At 40.2% G+C, this 17,938-nt stretch overlaps 1 protein-coding gene across 1 annotated transcript in view; it reads left to right on the top strand.

The window, feature by feature from the left end:
* LRRC2 (leucine rich repeat containing 2) overlaps positions 1–16,540 on the top strand; it is a 41,716-nt gene extending 25,176 nt beyond the window's left edge. The window contains exons 5-9 of the mRNA XM_004614517.2: positions 2,768–2,904; positions 5,974–6,119; positions 7,448–7,603; positions 11,239–11,375; positions 16,420–16,540. Of these exons, the coding sequence (XP_004614574.2) occupies positions 2,768–2,904; positions 5,974–6,119; positions 7,448–7,603; positions 11,239–11,375; positions 16,420–16,469 (626 nt within the window). The 3' untranslated portion in view covers positions 16,470–16,540. The remainder of the gene's footprint in view (positions 1–2,767; positions 2,905–5,973; positions 6,120–7,447; positions 7,604–11,238; positions 11,376–16,419) is intronic.
* Positions 16,541–17,938: the final 1,398 nt, after the last annotated feature.

Here is a 17,938-nt window from a genome sequence, read left to right as displayed (position 1 = left end):
TATAACAATTATTTGTTTGTAGGGAAGTGGGTTTTGCCTGTTACTCAGGGTTGACTGCTTCTTCTGTGCTTAAGGGTCACTCCTGGCAGTGTTTGGGGGAACTATATGTAGTGCTGGTGATTAAACAAATGCCAACTTCATTTTAAGACAAGCATGTAAACCCCTGTACTATCTCTTTAACTCTGCATTTACACAAGGTACAGGTGCATTTGACCCTCATAACAGGATGCAAAGAGATGATCAAAAAACTGTTTTATGCTAGCTCTATCTAGCTAGTTGGAGGAAAAAGTAATGTTTCTAGCTTAAAGAAACACTGTATGCATTTTTTATCCAAATGTATGCTATCCCTGCCTTATCCCTGAGGCCTGATTTCAATACACCAATATCACTTTGACTTTATTAATATTCTGGTAAGAATTATTCCAGGTAAGTGAGTGGGGCCATAGCACTACCATCATCACCCAAAAATAAATAGTGAGATAAGTCAAACTAATTCAGAAAGGGCCCCCCTATAATATACTGTTTTGTGTATTTCCCTTTCTCATTCATAAATGATGAGAAGTTTGTGTTTTGGGTGCCTACTCTATAAAAATAATCAGTAATTTTGGTTTTCTTATTTTATTTTATTTTTGGTTATGAACCACACCTAGCTGTGCTCAGGGATTATTCCTGGCTCTTTCCTCAGATCACTACTGGTGATGCTGGGGATTGAACCAGGATTGGCTGCCTCCAAGGCAAGTGCCCTTAGCCTTGTACTATCTTGTTGGTGTTCCAATGTCAAAAATTGGGTCATGAATGCAAAACTAGTGACTGGAGAGATAGTACAATGAGTATGGTTCTTGCCTTGCATGTGACCAACCTGTGTTTGAACCCAGCACTTCATAAGGTATCCTGAGTCCTGACAGGAGTGATCTCAGAGTCTGAGCCAGGAGTAAGCCCTGAGTATTACCAGGTATGGTCCCAAAACAAAAACAAAACGACAGCAAAGCCAAACCAAACCAAAATAGTGTGTTAAAATATTGGAGGGCAGAAATAGAGTATAGGGGCTAAAGGTGCATGCTTGCCTTGCATGCAGATCATTCCATTTATTTATTTCTTTTTGGGTTACTTCTGGCTCTGCATTCAGAAATTACTCCTGGCAGTGCTCGGGGGACCATATGGGATGCTGGGAGTCGAACCCAGGTCGGCAGTGTGCAAGGCAAACGCCCTACCTGCTGTGCTATTGCTCCAGCCCCAGATTATTCCATTTGTATGCCTGGAATCATATATGTTCTCTGGAGCTTGATCCCTGAGCACAGAGTTAGAAATAGTTCCAAAATAGTGTCAGATGTGTACCCTCCTCACACAGAAAGAATGCTGAAGTATTTAATACCTTAGAACATTTATGACATAGTTTTTGGAGTATCGGATATATTTGCATTTATGCTAGTTTCTTCTGCTTTGAAACTGGTTATGTTTTTATTAAGCCAGCTCACAATTGCGATATAATTTTTCCTTAATTAATCCAAATTCTACATGTCATTCTTTGTAGGCTCACTTCCTGCCCATAAAAGAGACTTTGTGAATATTTTTAGGAAATATAGTGTGTCATGATTAAGTCAATGTAAATATGAAGTAATTATCTATATATGGACTCGAGTGCATGACTTCCCATGCATGCAGAACTTTGTGGATATTTTAACATCCAGCTCCTGTCTCATTAAGAGCCACCAAAAGCCATACCTCATATTTGTGCTTCTGAGGAGCTGTGCCATACTTTAAAGTTGTTGCCCATTATTTTGTTCATTACATGAATGAATGAAATTATTCATATGAGTGCAATCCCTTTCATTGCAAAGGGGCTTATACTCTGTGGGTCTGGGGCCTGATGCCACCTACATGGAGCATAAATCCTCCACACTCTCTTCACCTATAATTCCACTACACTTTCAAAAGCTCAAAAATAAGCCAACATATAAAAATTTTGATCAAATATAAAATGTTCAGAAAAAAGATCAGCTGATAATAAAGAGTGCTTAAGAAAAACAAATACAACATTTTACCAAATGCCTTCAAGACTTTATTGTTTCTTCAAATGCTTCACATCTTTGTGTTTGTTGTTCTTAAAAGCTCTTACAGTAGGCGTTAGAGAAATAATCCAGCAGGTAGGGGGTTTGGTTTGCACACGCTTAACCAGAGTTTGACCCCCAGCATTCCATGTGGTCCCTTGAACTGCCAGGAGTAACTCCTGAACATCACCAGGTGTGGCTCCAAAGCAAAATAAATAAATATCTTACAGCAGGCTGGAATAGAAGAGTAGAGGGGTTAAGGCTTTTGATTGGTAGCCCATCGGCCTTGGTTTGAATCCATGCAACAGACCTGGTCCCCTAAGAGGCCTGTCAGTGGACATTCCTGGGGACAGAGTCAGGGGTAGTCCCCGAGCACCACCATGCCATCAGGTGTGGCTCCTAACCTCCAAATAAGTAAATATATATATATTTAAAAGTTCTTATATATATGTATATATATTTTTTCTTTTTGGGTCACACCTGGCGATGAACAGGGGTCACTCCTGGCTCTGCACTCAGGAATTACTCCTGTACTCCTGGCGGTGCTTGGGGGACCCTGTGGGATGCTGGGAATCGAACCTGGGTCGGCTGTGTGCAAGGCAAACGCCCTACCCGCTGTGCTATCACTCCAGCCCCTATATATATATTTTTAAAAGTTCTAAAAAAATAAAGTTCTGAAAGGATCTACTCTGTGGATGTTTGTGTCTTTCTGACAACAGGTTGTTTGAAGAACCTAAGAGAACTCAATGTGAGTTTTAACCATCTGAAGAACATTCCACCAGAACTGGGAGATTGTGAAAATCTAGAGAAACTGGATTGTTCCGGAAATCTAGAATTAACTGAGCTGCCCTTTGAAGTAAGAAAATAAACATCTTTGTACAAGCCTCCTGGTTCTGGGGGTGGGATAAGAGAATGGCAGGGAGAGTTAGGGTGTTAGGGAATGAACCCAGGGCCTCATGTATGCTAGATACACACTCTATTATCACTTGTGCCACATCCTTGGCTCTCAATGTCAGAGCCAAGATATAGTATATAGTTGTTGGGAAATGCTTTTATATCCCAGTAATTTCTTTCATTGCTAGGTTTTTTATGATTTTACATATTCTAAGTTTCAGAAGTTTTAAGCTAATTCCTTAAAATATCATTTATAAATTATTTTACAGTCTAAATATGTTATTTTTATATTTATTGTAGCACTGTAGCACTGTCCTTCAGTTGTTCATTGATTTGCTCGAGCAGGCACCAGTAACGTCTCCATTGTGAGACTTGTTACTGTTTTTGGCATATTGAATATGCCATGGGTAGCTTGCCAGGCTCTGCTGTGCAAGCGGGATACTCTTGGTAGCTTGCTGGGCTCTCTGAGAAGGATGGAGGAATTGAACTTGGGTTGGCCGCATGCAAGGCAAACGCCCTACCTGATGTGCTATGCTCCGGGCTTTTTATTTATTATAAACAAAAAAGAGAGATCAATGGTAATTCAGTCTTGATTTTTCTGTTGATCTACTATAATGCTGGAAACAACTGGAGTGAATTATAGGTACCCAAAGCATCTTTCTTTATTTTATTAATTTTTTTTATTGAATCACAGTGAAATACACAGTAACAAAGTTGTTCATGATAGGGGTTCAGCCATATAATGTTCCATCACTCGTTCCTTCACTAGAGTATATTTCCCACCACCAGCGGTCCCAGTTTCCCTCCCAAAACCCCTGCCCCACCCACCCCTGCTCCAGGCAGGCACAAAGCATCTCCATGGCAGGTACAAAGCATCTTTCCTTACTGCTCATTTACCAGCATGCTATTATATTCCTATTCATTTTTTTCTAAACTCAAAATAAGAGCAAAATTAGAATGTACCCATTCAATGAGATGACTGTGTCTTACTAAAGCAACCTGGCAATGTGGAACTGGCTGTTAAGACAAATCATACTGAAAGTCTATGAATTTCTTCTCTACATCCAGTAATATGTCCCTTTGTCCAATTGGTGCTGTACTGGATTACAATTTAAAAAATGCATTTTGAGAATCAGTCCAAATCCATCTATAGATTCTCAAAATAAGTCAATGAAAGGTAGCTTCTGCTATATTTTGTATCCAAATTCAATCATAAGACACTTTTCTTACTGTAGTATTTGTAGGTGCATTGTGAAATCCCCTACATATTGTTAGCATGTTAAAATCAACTAATGATGGATATAAAACATAAATAGTGAAGATTTCTGATAATTTTTCATGTTTACTCATTGATTCATATGTGAATCTCTGAAGAGTTTTTGTTTGCTTTTTTGGCCTTACCTGGATGTGCTCTGGGCTTCTTCCTGGCTCTGTGCTCAGGGATCACTGCTGGCGGGACTTGGAGGGACCATATGGGGTGCTGGGGAAGAGCTTTCAAGACTCAGAAAGTTTATTTCCACCAAGTTAATCTTTTTTTTGGGGGGTTTTGGGTCACACCCGGCGATGCACAGGGTTTACTCCTGGCTCATGCACTCAGGAATTACTCCTGGCGATGCTTGGGGGACCATATGGGATGCTGGGAATCGAACCCAGGTTGGCCGCGTGCAAGGCAAACGCCCTACCTGCTGTGCTATTGCTCTAGCTCCTCCACCAAGTTATTCTGTTCTTTGAGTCCTTTGTATTATTTTATTTTATTTTATTTCTTCCCTTTCTCCCCTCCCTCTCTCTACCAGGCCTGTATATTTTGCTTTCTCTGATTTTACACATGTTCTTTTTTTAAAATTTAAATTAATTTTTTTTTATGAATCACTGTGGGGTACAGTTACAGACTTATAAACTTCCATGCTTACGTTTCAGTCATAAAATGATCGAGTACCTATCCCTTCACCAGTGGCCATTGTTCACCACCAATAATCCCGGTATCCCTCCCACCACTCCCCCTACCCCCCCAACCCGCCTCTGTGGCAGGGCATTCCTTTTTTTTTTTTATTTATTTTTTTAATTAGTGAGTCACCGTGAGGGTACAGTTACAAATTTACCCATCTTCGTGCTTGTGTTTCCCTCATACAATGTTCGGGAACCCATCCCTCCACCAGTGTCCATTCTCCACCACCAATGAACCCAGTATCTCTCCCACCCTCCAATCCCTTCCCCCCAGACCTCCCCCCTCTGCCTCTGTGGCAGGGCATTCGATTTTGTTCTCTCTCTCCTTTTGGGTGTTGTGGTTTGCGATAGGGGTATTGAGTGGCCATCATATTCAGTCTCTAGTCTACTTTCAGCACGCATCTCTCTTCCCTCGCAGGATCCCCAACCTCATTTTACTTGGTGTTCCCTTCTCTTATCCGGCTGCCTTTCCCCCAGCATGTGGGGCCAGCTTCCAAGCCATGGAGCCAACCTCCTTGTATTATATACTACTATTCTTGGGTGTTAGTCTCCTACTCTGTTATTTTATATTCCACAGATGAGTGTAATCTTTCTATGTCTTCAGGGCATTCCTTTTTAGCTGTCTCTCCTTATGGGTGATTTTACAATGTTCTTGCCTGGAGTTTCCTTTCATACCTTTCCCCTCATCGAAGACCCTCCAGGGTCAATTCTAATACTTTGTTCTCCGAGATTCCTTTTCTGATCCTTGACCTGCATCTCACTGTGATGTTGAGCAGATTAGCCATTTCTTTTTCTGCACACCTGAGCAGTTCCAAGTTGGGAACTTCTTTACATTTTACTTACATTTTATTGCTCATGTATGAAAGTTTATAATCTCGTAGAACAGCCACAGAAACTCTATTTTAACATCTCCAGTAGGTAGTGGAATGAATGGCATAGTCAGTCCTTCAAAATATATACCTGATAGATCAGCTTGACATAAAGTCATAGAAATGCCTTTGAAAAGAAATACCAATGTAAAAATTATTAGTGGTCCTTAATTCTTATTCTTCTGAAAGCATGAGAACATTTTGTTATTTCTTTCTAGTTAAGTAATTTGAAGCAAGTTACATTCATAGATATTTCAGCAAACAAGTTTCCCAGTGTCCCGGTCTGTGTCCTGCGGATGACTAATTTGCAGTGGTTGGATATCAGCAACAATAGCCTGAATGACCTGCCACAAGATATAGACAGGTAGCTACTTGCATTCTGAAGGTGAGGTATAAGAATTGGTTACTAATGCTTCAACACTGCTAATGTTTTAAAGATGCAGAAGTCTTCAATTGTTCATAAAAGTCAGTGAATTTTCCAGTTTAGTCTTTATAGGAAATTAGTCTGGTTCTTTATAAAACAGCTTGTATTATTCATGTACACATATATACAGGGACACTTGAGCACATCTTCATTGTCTTGGTGCAGTTGGATTGCTTCAAGAGAAATAAGTTCTATGGTCCTCAGTAGAATGTCACCATTAACTCTCCCTTCCTTTATTAAATTAGAAAGCTAAATGTACTATGATGGAAAAGAAACAGATCACTAAGGTTCAGAATACCAATAAGGACCACTTTTATTGATTGATTATACAGAATCTTTCAGACAAAGTTCAAGATTTACCTAATTTACCTAGAAGGTTTTTAAATTCTATTCCTATAGTTATTTCATTCTAACATTGATCATCACACTGAATCATGTAAGATTCTGCATGGAAGGCCTTGAGAAAGCAGGATCAAAGGTGGTGAATAAAACAAAATACCTGATTTCCAGGAACCCATAATCTTTATTAAGGACTATAAGTAAGCTGGCAAGACATGGTCCAAAAAAGTCATAGTACTAAATGCCATCTTTGTGACCCACTCTTGGTTCATGTGGGTCTTCCCACTAATTTACGAGACTGAGTGGGAATTGCTTTAATTTGAAACACCAGGGGAACTTTGTGAAATATCTGTGGAATGCTTCAAGATCTTGCAAATCTTGAAGAAGAAACAGAAGGGTCTACCACTAAGTAGTGATAGAAAACAGAATCAAACGTGTCTGACACAGATCTTATTCATTTCCTTGGTAGTCTGTAGTACTCCTCCTATTTTAAAGTTAAATAATATTGAGGAAGAACTTTTAAGATATAGGAAAGAAAAAGCGTGTTTTCAAGGTTTGCTTATTTCACTCCAGCTCCAGTATGATTTTCCCCAGACTGTTTTCCAAGAGTTACTTGGGAATGTGGGAAAGGAGTATGTTGGTTTTCGTAGGTCCTATTATTGCCTACTGTATATTGTATAATTTGATTATCCTTCTGTGATAGCTGTGTCTTCAATTGGAAATTAAATGAGTAGAACTTAAAAAAACTCAAATTGTGACATCTTGCATGACTTTATTTAAATTTTAAGGTCAGACCCCCCTTTTTTGGTAAGGGTCAATATAAAAATTAATCCAAGTAGGAATTTTATACTCCAGTTTATTTGTAATTGATGTTGGTGTTCATAACTGTGAAACAAAGTTCTTGAGTTCTGGCCCCTTTTATTTCTTAGGCTACAAGAGCTGCAGACCTTTCTCTTGTACAAGAACAAGCTGACCTACCTGCCTGCGGCCTTGCTTAATTTAAAGAAGCTCACCTTGCTGGTTGTCAGTGGGGACCATTTGGTGGAGCTCCCCACGACCCTCTGTGACTCATCCACACCTTTAAAGTGAGTAGACTAGAGACCCTACTAGTCATACTCCAGACACAAGGTAATGAGCCAGCTTGGGTTCCTGGCCCAAGATTCTAATGAATCTTATACTCTGAGGTCCAGATCCTAGTTCACAGATATTCTGATGCCTTATTATGAGAATTGGAATTATGGGGCCAAAGGCATGGGGAAATAGAGCTCAGAGGATATTTGGGTCCAGGCTGATTGAAGGTATAGTGGGCATGTGCTCAGGACTCCCTGGTCTGTTCTGAGTGCCCACATGACTACTGGCCTGGAAGGGTCAGTAGCTGCTAGAATAATCCTGGTTGCCTCAGAGTTGGGGGCCTTCCTGAAGGAAATTGTTAGCCACCCCAAAATCAGAAAAAATCATTTCGCTAATATGATGCAAGCATTGAAAATCGACTATGGACCAAACATGATGGCCACTTACTACCTGTATTGCAAACTGTAACACCCAAAAGGAGAAAGGGAGTAAAAGGGAATGCACCTCCCACAGAGGTGGGGGGGGGAATGGGATGGGGGTGGCAGGAGGAATACTGGGAACATTGGTGTGGAGAATGGACACTGGTGGAGGAATGGGTACTCGATAATTGTATGATTAAAACATAATAATAAATGTTTGTAAGTCTGTAACTGTATCTCATGGTGATTTATTAAAAAACAAACTGAGCAATAGCACAGGGGTTGGGCTTTCGCCTTTCACGTGGCCGACCCAAGTTGGATTCCTCCACTCCTCTCGGAGAGCCCGGCAAGCTACCGAGAGTATCGAGCCTGAGCAGCAGAGCCTGGCAAGCTACCCGTGTGTATTGGATATGCCAAAAACAGTAACAATAAGTCTCTCAATGAGAGACATTACTGGTGCCCGCTCGAACAAATCGATGAGCAACGGGATGACAGTGACAGTATTAAATCACCATGTGGAAAGTTACAAAGTTTTCAGGCTCATGTCTCAGTTATACAATGCTCAAACACCCTTCCCTTCACCAGTGCCCATCTTCCACCACCAAAAGCCCCAGTATACCACCCTCCCTCCCACCCCCCACCCCCGCCTGAGTAGCTGACAAATTTCACTTCATTTTCTTTTCACCTTGATTACATTCCATATTTCAACACAAAATTCACTATTATTGTTGGAGTTTCCCCCCAAAAAAACAGCCCTGCTGACAAGGAAGCATTTGATAATTAGTTTTCCACTGCTGAGAATGAAGAGATATGAAGTCGTGCAGCTGCTAGTGTGGCCGCGCAGTTTAGGATTTCTGTATTTTAGTATTTTAGTAATTAAGTCCAGGGAGATTTATGTTAGAAATTGCTTCATTTCCCTTCCTGGGGCAGCATGGGGCTATGGCTTAGTTCACAGTCTAGAGACATGGCTGGAAGCAGTTGCTGGTACCAAAAGTAGTTTAGCTGGCCTCCAGATTGTGGTTGATCAGTGGCAGAGCGGCCGCACAAATGTGTGGCCACCCGGGTCGCATCCAAAACATAAATTTAAAAAATATGATAGAAGCATCTTAAAACTGGGGTGAGCTATCTGAATGTGTCCATGAATAGCACCAGTGCCAACTTGCCCTGAAACCAGTTCCCACAAATTTACTTGATTCCCTAATGATATAACCCCCAGAATTCTGGGCTCTGGAGTCTCCTGTCACCCCCTACCCTGAGACTGTTTGAGCACATTCTAGCAATGTGATGCTTTCCTGGAACCTTATCCCAGGTGGCTCCACTAAGAACCACTGCTTTTTTCTTTTTCTTTTTGGGTCATATCCAGTGATGCTCAGGGGTTACTCCTGGCTCAGAATTCAGGAATTAATCCTGGCGGAGCTTGGAGGACCATATGGAATGCGGGGATTGAACCCGGGTAGGCAAGGCAAATGCCCTAACCGTTGTACTATTGCTCTGGCCAGAGAAACACCTCTTGACTGTGTCAAAGACCCCTTTGCCTTGGATGTCAGCTGCCTGATAAAATCTCCACTCAAGTGAATGTCCCTGGACTCACATGTTCTCAGTAGTGAGAATATGCCAAACAGAAGGAGAATAATTTTTTTAAATTTTATTTTTTCATAAATTTGTTCACAATACTTGATTACATTCAATATTTCAACACCAATCCCACCATCATTATATCTTCCCACTATCATCATTTAAAATTTTCCCACCACCACTCAAGCCTGCCCCACAGGCAGATGCTAGATAATTTATTTTATACTGCTGGTTATGAATAGCATAAGATGTCACGCAGCTGCTTGCGCCTGGAATTTTAAAATTTTAAATACATGGGGTCCGGAGACTTCTCTGGGCGAGCTGCTCGGTTCTGAGATTCATTTGTGAGTCTCTGAATCATGGTCGTTAATGCACTTAAATGGCACCCTGATGCAGTGCGTGGGAATGACCCCTCTCCGCAGGGGTGGAGAGATGGGAAGGAGTGACCCATCCCTGATATTGTGAGGCCTGGAGTTTTCAGTCACTGGTCCCGTGTACCTGTTTTTTTTCATTGGGTTCTGGAGGTTTGTGGTCGCCAGGATTCATAGGGGGCAGGTGGAGGGACGACACCTGCTCCTATCTCAGGCACCCTAGTGAAATCAGCCTGGCACAAGGTCTGGAACAATCTCTGGGAAAGCTGCTCAGTTCCAAGACTTATTTGTGAAGCTCTGGATTATCAAGGTGAATAAAAATTAATTCTGTGAAATTTGTAAAGAAGTTAAAGGATTGGGCTGGAGCGATAGCACAGTAGGTAGGGTGTTTGCCTTGCATGCAGCCGACCCAGGTTCTATTCTCAGCATCCCATGTGGTTCCCTGAGCACCGCCAGGAGTGATTTCTGAGCACAGAGCCAGGAGTGGCCCCTGAGCATCACCAGGTGTGACCAAAAAAGAAAAAAAAAAAGTTAAAGGACTTATCTATGTGAGAATTAATATTTATTTGGGATTTCCCATAGTTAGAAATGAAATGAAATGAAAAAGGACTAGAGAAATTTTATACCGCTGGTTATGAATAGCATAAGATGTCACGCAGCTGCTTGCGCCTGGAATTTTAAATTGTAATATAGATATTATAAGTATAAGTACCAAAATATGACAAAAATATATTTACCAAAATATGATATATATATTACAAAACAATCAGTATGATATGAAGAATCACAACAATGTGGCATACAATTGCAACCAAAGACTATGGAAGGGATTTCTATTATATTTTCTTTTTAGGTCACACCCAAATGCTAGTGGTTACTCCTGGCTCTGCATTCAGGAATTACTTCTGGCGGCACTGGGGGACCATATGGGATGCTGAGGATCGAACTCCAGGTGGCCACGTGCAAGGCAAATGTCCTACCCTCTGTACTATCTTTCCAGCCCTAGGAATGTCTATGTTGAGTTGAAATAATTATACCATTTTTCACATCAAACATCTTTCTAGGACCAAAGAGATAGTATAGCAGGTGTAATCACTTGCTTTGTATAACATCGATCCAGATTTGATCTCTTGTACCTTATATGGTCTCCAAGTACCACCAGGAGTGGTCTCTGAGCACAGAGCCAGGAATAAGCCTTAAGTACAGCAGCAGGTGGTCCCCAAACAGCAAAAAATAAAAAAAAAACAGGTGAAAATGTGATGTTTTCCATATTTTCTTGAACAGATTTGTAAGCCTTATGGATAATCCTATTGATAATACTCAGTGTCAAGATGATGACAAAACAATGGAAAGTGAACAGGATCGCCAACATTTTGATAAAGAATTTATGAAAGCCTATATTGAAGACGTTAAAGAACGAGGTAGGTAACTTACACTTAAATATTTAAAATGCATACAGAGAATTCCATTCACTCTCTCACACACTTATTGATATAAATCAAGATGACTACAACTCTTTATTTAGGAACAGGCTACTTTGTAAATGATTTCTCTTATTACCAAAAAAAAAAAGAGAGAGAGATAAAAGAAGTAAAAGAAAGTATTTTTTCTAGTCCACTCTGATATATCATGATTAAATATTTGACAGAGACTGGGAAATGCACACTGAAAATTTGAGGGATAATTACTAATTGTATGTGAGTTTTTAAATGACGTGATGACAGTATCAGTTAGTTTAAATGATTTAAAAATAAGATTCTATTAAAAAAATGGAGTAGGGGCTGGAGAGAGAGGACAGTGAGTAGGCGCTTGCCTTGCATGTGGCCAACTCTGGTTCAATCCCCAGCCCTGGAGCACCTCCAGGAGTGAATCCTGAGTGTAGAGCCAGGAGTAACCCCTGAGAATTTCTAAGTGTGGTCCAAAAACAAAAACAAAAACAGAAAAAGTGGATAAAAATATTTAAATCCAGATTTTGGAAAAATATCTTCTCACATAAATTGAGGAGCCCCTAAAGCCACCTATGCTCATTCTGAGAAATGCACTCTTAGGCAAGTCCATCCTGAGATCTAGAGAGTGACCACACAGAGCAAGACGGTCTCTCCTACCACACACTTGGACCAGATGGCAAATCCTGTTGGGAGCAGTGCCACACCTGCAGTCTGTGTCACTGTTTCTAAGTGACACATCACTGCTTCAAACCCACAAGAGGATTAACACAAGATTAGTAAATCGGCTCAGTCTTGACTTTCTATAGGTGATCAACAGCACAGAGACACCTGGTGATCCCTGTACCCCAGGAAACAGCAAAGTGCTTTTCTAGTGGCTATTTCTAGATTGTTCTGGAAGGCTTCCAACTTCTTCCTCTAGTCACAGCAGCATACATAGGAAGAAGCTATGTTCTTCTAAATACCTATGTTCTTGTTCTTCTATATTCTTCTAAATACCACTTTTTTTTTTGGGGGGTACAGAGGCTCTGGGAGTCAGTCCTTCAATTTGCACTCCCCTCTCCCCTCCATCTATAAGCTAAGTGGTACAGACTTGAGACAGAATGCCAGACCTGTGATTTTATTTATTTATTTATTTATTTATTTATTTATTTATTTTGCTTTTTGGGTCACACCTGGCGATGCATAGGGGTTACTCCTGGCTCTGCACTCAGGAATTACTCCTGGCGGTGCTCAGGGGACCATATGGGATGCTGGGAATTGAACCCGGGTCAGCCGCATGCAAGGCAAACGCCCTACCCGCTGTGCTATTGCTCCAGCCACCAGACCTGTGATTTTAGGGAAGAGGTTGGTTGGCTTTGGGGATAAGACTGTGTGGGCAGGTGCTTTCACTGATCCTCAGAAAGTCAAAATGTGAGAACCCTCCCTCAATAGTAGATTATAAAGACAATAAATGCATTGAGCTATTCAGAGGTTTCATGAAATTCATTTTAAAATGCTCTTTAGCTCTCTTGCCTTGCATGCAGCCAACCCTGGTTTGATACCCAACACACCATATGCTCCCCTGAGTACTCCTGAGAGAGAGAGAGAGAGAGAGAGAGAGAGAGAGAGCCAGAAGTAGTCACTGAATACTGCCAAACATGACCCAAATATACCCCTGCTCTGAAGAAATATCACTTTAATTAGCAAGTTAAATTTTTTCTAACTGAATTAAGAATATTTCAGGGATGGAGAGATAGTACACCAGGTAGGGTGCTTGCTTTGCATGCAGCCAACCCAGGTTTGATTCCTGGCATTCCATCTGTTCCCCTGAGAATTGCCAGAAGTGATCCCTGAGCATCATCAGATGTGGCCCTAAAACAACCCCTCTCCAAAAAATTACACTCAAAATAAGCATTCCTATATAGTAATTTCTAATTTATTTGACTATCCCTAATCTTGAATGCTTAACTATTATGAAATACACCAGACTTTTATTAAACATAAACGGAAAGAACTGAACCCAAATCTTGAGGTTTTGTAATTTTTTTATTTCAAAATGTAGTTTTGTCTCTTATTTTCTTATATTTTAGTGATATTATATAAAAATTGCAATGAATTAGAGAAAATAAGTATTAAGCTTTAGATCAATGTGCCCAACAATAAACTTATTTTGCTTTTTAAAACTTACATAGTGATTATAGATTTTGAATTATGTACTTATTTATAAATAGTTGTACTAATTTTATCCTTCATATATATATTCATAACATATTAAAACAAATGCTTTTGCTAATTTATAGCTGGTTTTGACCTATAGAAATGGCCGTTTCTTTTTTTTTCTAATTGAATAACCATGAGATACAGTTACAGATATAAACTTTCATGATTTCGTTTCAACCATTAAACGATTGAGCACCCATCCCTTCCTCATTGCTTATCCACCAACAATGTTCCAAGTACCCCTCCCACCACCCCCCAACACCCCCTGACTCTGTGGCAGGCACATTCCCTCTAACTCTCTCTCCCCTTTTGGGTGTTATGGTTTGCAATACAGGTTATTAAGAAGCCATCATGTTTGGTCCATAGTCTACTTTCAGCATACATCTCCCATCCCGAGCAATCCTTCCAATCATCATTTATTTAGTGGTCTCTTCTCTATCCTAGCTGCCTTTCCCCCAGCATGTGAGGCCAATTTCCAAACTGTAATGTGATCCTCTTGACCCTTATCTATACTGTCCTAAGGTGTTAGTCTCCTATTATGTTACTTTATTTTCCACAAATGAGTACAGTTATTCTGTGTCTGTCCCTCTCTTTCTGACTATTTTCACTTAGCATGATACTCTTCATGTCCATCCACTTATCTGCAAATTTCATGATTTCATCTTTTCTAACAGCTGCATGGTATTCCATTGTGTAGATGTACCAAAGTTTCTTTAACCAGTTGTCTTTTCTTGGGCACTCTGGTTTTTTACAGATTCTGGCTATTGTAAACAGTGCTGCAATAAACATAAAAGTGCAGATGTCATTTCTACTATATATTTTTTTCATCTCTGGGATATATTCTCAGAAGTGATATTGCTGGGTTATATGGGGCTCAATTTCTAGTTTTTGGAGGAATGTTCATATTGTTTTCCAAAAAGGCTGGGCCAGTCAGCATTCCCACCAAAAATGAATGAGTCCTTTTCTCTCCGCATCCACATGGCCATTTCTTATATATCAACTCTATGTGGTCAGGCAGGTGCTGTGGACTTGAGTTTGCTTTTATTTAAATGCTGTCTTCCTTCTTTTCTTCCCCATCAGACTAGTGTCTGAGTTAATTACAGAGTCCACAGCTACAGGAAAGAGAAGTAGATAGAGTCAATCTATCAGGTACCCCAAATTGTTTGAGTCAAAGTGATGAGGAAGTGAAGTAATTTGCGTGTCCTAAAATTTTAAATTAACCTTAGACTCACCAGCATGTCCTGCCCTCAGAGTTTTCTGGTTCATTAGGTCTGAGTCCTTGGACTATGTATTTATAACAAAAGTTCCCAGGTAGGGTGTTGAGATTTTGAGTTTGAGCATTTCACCTTGAGAACCGCTGGTCTAGACTCGATCCTATCTTGTACTACGGTTGATACCTTGTCCAGTGCGTTGGCCCCCATGGCCTCCCATGTGCTTTATACCTGTGGCCTCCTTTCACCTAGGTGATCCTGGGGATTCACAAGAGTCGTCAGACTTCTGGCTGAGAAATGTTAAGTCTAGAGCAGGGATTTTCAACTTTTTTACTTAGACCAGTGAAAGCAGGAGAAATAGTTCATTGACTACTAAAGCAGAAATAAAAAAAATTATTTATAGTAGAAAAACTATTGCATATTAACTTTCAAAAAATATATATTTTTAATTAAAAAATTTTAATGAATCACTGTGAGGTACAGTTACAGACTTAACAAGCTTTTGTGCTTACGTTTCAGTCATACAATGCTCGAGTACCCATCCCTCCACCAGTGCCCATTCTCCACCACCAATGATCCCGGTATCCCTCCCATCACTCCCACCCCATTCCATATTCACTTTTAAGTCTACTATTATAAAGTGAAAAAAATTTTAGGCATACTGTATCTTAAGCAGCAATAATTTTTTGAGGACCAGCAGAAATTTGTGTGGACTGGCATCAGTCTATGAATAGTTGGTTGAAAACCGCTGGTATAAATTATTTTTTGACAAAATTTGCCTCCAAAGGGTGTGAGAGTGAGAAATAACTAGTGGAACAAGTAAGATTGGGAAAAGATTTATTTATGAACACTATTCTGGGTTTAGAAATAGTCCAAACATCTCTTATAAATAATTTTCCTTCTACCTGGTAACCAAAATTGTAAGTTTTTGACCATTGACTTCTACTTTGTCAAGTTTTATTATTATAATCAGAAACATTCTGAGCTTTTTTTTTTTTTTGATCGTTGGATCACATCTGTCAGTGCTCGGGGCTTCGTCCTGACTCTATTGTCAGGGATCACTTTCTTTTTTTTTTTTTTTTTTGCTTTTTGGGTCACACCCAGCGATGCTCAGGGGTTACTCCTGGCTCTGCACTCAGGAATTACTTCTGGCAGTGCTTGGGGGACTATATGGGATGCCGGGGATCGAACCCGGGTCGGCCGAGTGCAAGGCAAACGCCCTACCCGCTGTGCTATCGCTCCGGCCCTAGGGATCACTTTCTAAGCAGTACTCAGAGGACCATCTATGCTACTGGGGATCAAACCAGGTGTCAACCAATGTGTCAGCAAGGTTCTATCTCTCTAGCCTGTACTATCTCTCTAGTCCTAAGATTCTGATGTAGCTAAGTGAGTTCAGTGAAAAAGAGCAAGAATCAATTTTACCTATTTGACCTTAGACTTAGGTAATTTAGAACTTGACTACACATTTGTGATGACTTAGTGATGATAAATGTATTTATCTGTATCCTTAAAATATAAAACGGCAATAATTTGTGATTGACCTACACAACATTGGTATACTTTGTAATAAAATAGAAGGGGTGACTATCTTTTTCCTTTTGTTACAGAATCTGTTCCCAGCTATACCACCAAGGTGTCTTTTAGCCTCCAACTTTGATATCCTCCCATCAGAAGTTTGCACTACTTCCCTATCCTGTGGAGCTATAACATTTGGATGGTGGGCCATGACCTATAGAAACAATGACTTGTGTTTAAGGACAAAATCTATAAACCACAATCATAATGGTTTAAAAAACAATCATCAACATTTAAATATGAACGACTTGCTGAGGGAGGCTTGGAGGGTTGATAAATGAGTTTATATATTGACACATGAATTTTCATTTGCACCCATTGTTTCCAAATAATGCACATTTAGTATTTTAGAAAGTACATTATTTAAAAAAAATTAAAATCTAATGACCAAATGATCAAGTTGATTGCTTTGTTTTCAGGAATCAAAGGGCAAAGGGGCTGTGAAAAGAGTATTCATACAGGACTAGTGTGATGAAAGCTTATTTAATTTTCTCATTTTTGAAAGAATTTATTATTTTTGAAAATTTAATTATCCTTCTTGAGAACAATTTCCCTGGGGCTTTTATACAAACTTCTTTCCCACTTGTTTCATGTATATTTTATAAGTATAGACTGACAGGAGAGACTTCAAGTAGAATCTGTGGAGGATTCACAGGGCTGGACTATTTGCTCGTGCTCTGGGGATGGGATGCTCAGAGGTATGCTTGCAGCCCTTAGATAGGAAGCGTGAGCCTGGCTTGCCATGGGAAGTTTTGCATGGCCCGCACAAAGGACCGGCCTGCTCTCAGAGCCCTCTCCTGGGACTCAGAGCTGTGCTCTGCAAAGAATAGAAGTGATGCCCTCAGTACCCTGTCGGATAGCACTGACGAGGAGTCCCCAGCAAGACTTCCTGCTGGTTTTCCTCATCCTCTTCCCATAGCTGAAACACTGTCGTCCAGAGGGAGCACATGAGGCTGTTTTATATTTGCAAAGAATGGATTCATTTTAGGGTTTTCCACTCTTATCACATGATAGGATTTGGGGAAAATGTACAAATATCTATTTTTCTAGCATTGTCTTGAACAAAAATGAACAGGATCATGATTGTTTTGAAAATAAATTGTTTTGAAATAAACCTGAAGCAAACAGGTAATACTTGTAATGGGAATGTATATATCTATACATTTATGCATGTATTGATTATTTTTTTAGGGGGAGTCACACCCAACTCCTGACTCTGTGCTTAGGAAACACTCCTGATAGGTACTGGGAATTGAATCCAGGTTGGACCTCTGCAAACATCCTACCTGTTGTGTTATCTCCCTGTCCCCAAGCATGTATTGATTCTTAAGTGGATCCACCCAGTTACGTCTAATAGAACTTTCTGCAGTGATGAGAATGTTCTCTGCCTGGGCTGTCTTGGCTAATCACTAGGTACCTGTGCTTCTTGAACTTTGAACCGTGACTAATGTGACTGAAACACTGGAGTTTTAATTAATTTAAATTAAAATAGGTGGCTACTACATTGGACATTACGGGTCTAGCTAACTGGGTTTTGGGAGGTTAATCTGG

This window comes from Sorex araneus, chromosome 4 (assembly GCF_027595985.1).
Source record: "Sorex araneus isolate mSorAra2 chromosome 4, mSorAra2.pri, whole genome shotgun sequence".
Taxonomy (NCBI): Eukaryota; Metazoa; Chordata; class Mammalia; order Eulipotyphla; family Soricidae; genus Sorex; species Sorex araneus.
Note: the sequence above shows the minus strand (reverse complement) of the source record. Positions and strands in the feature narration are given on the sequence as shown.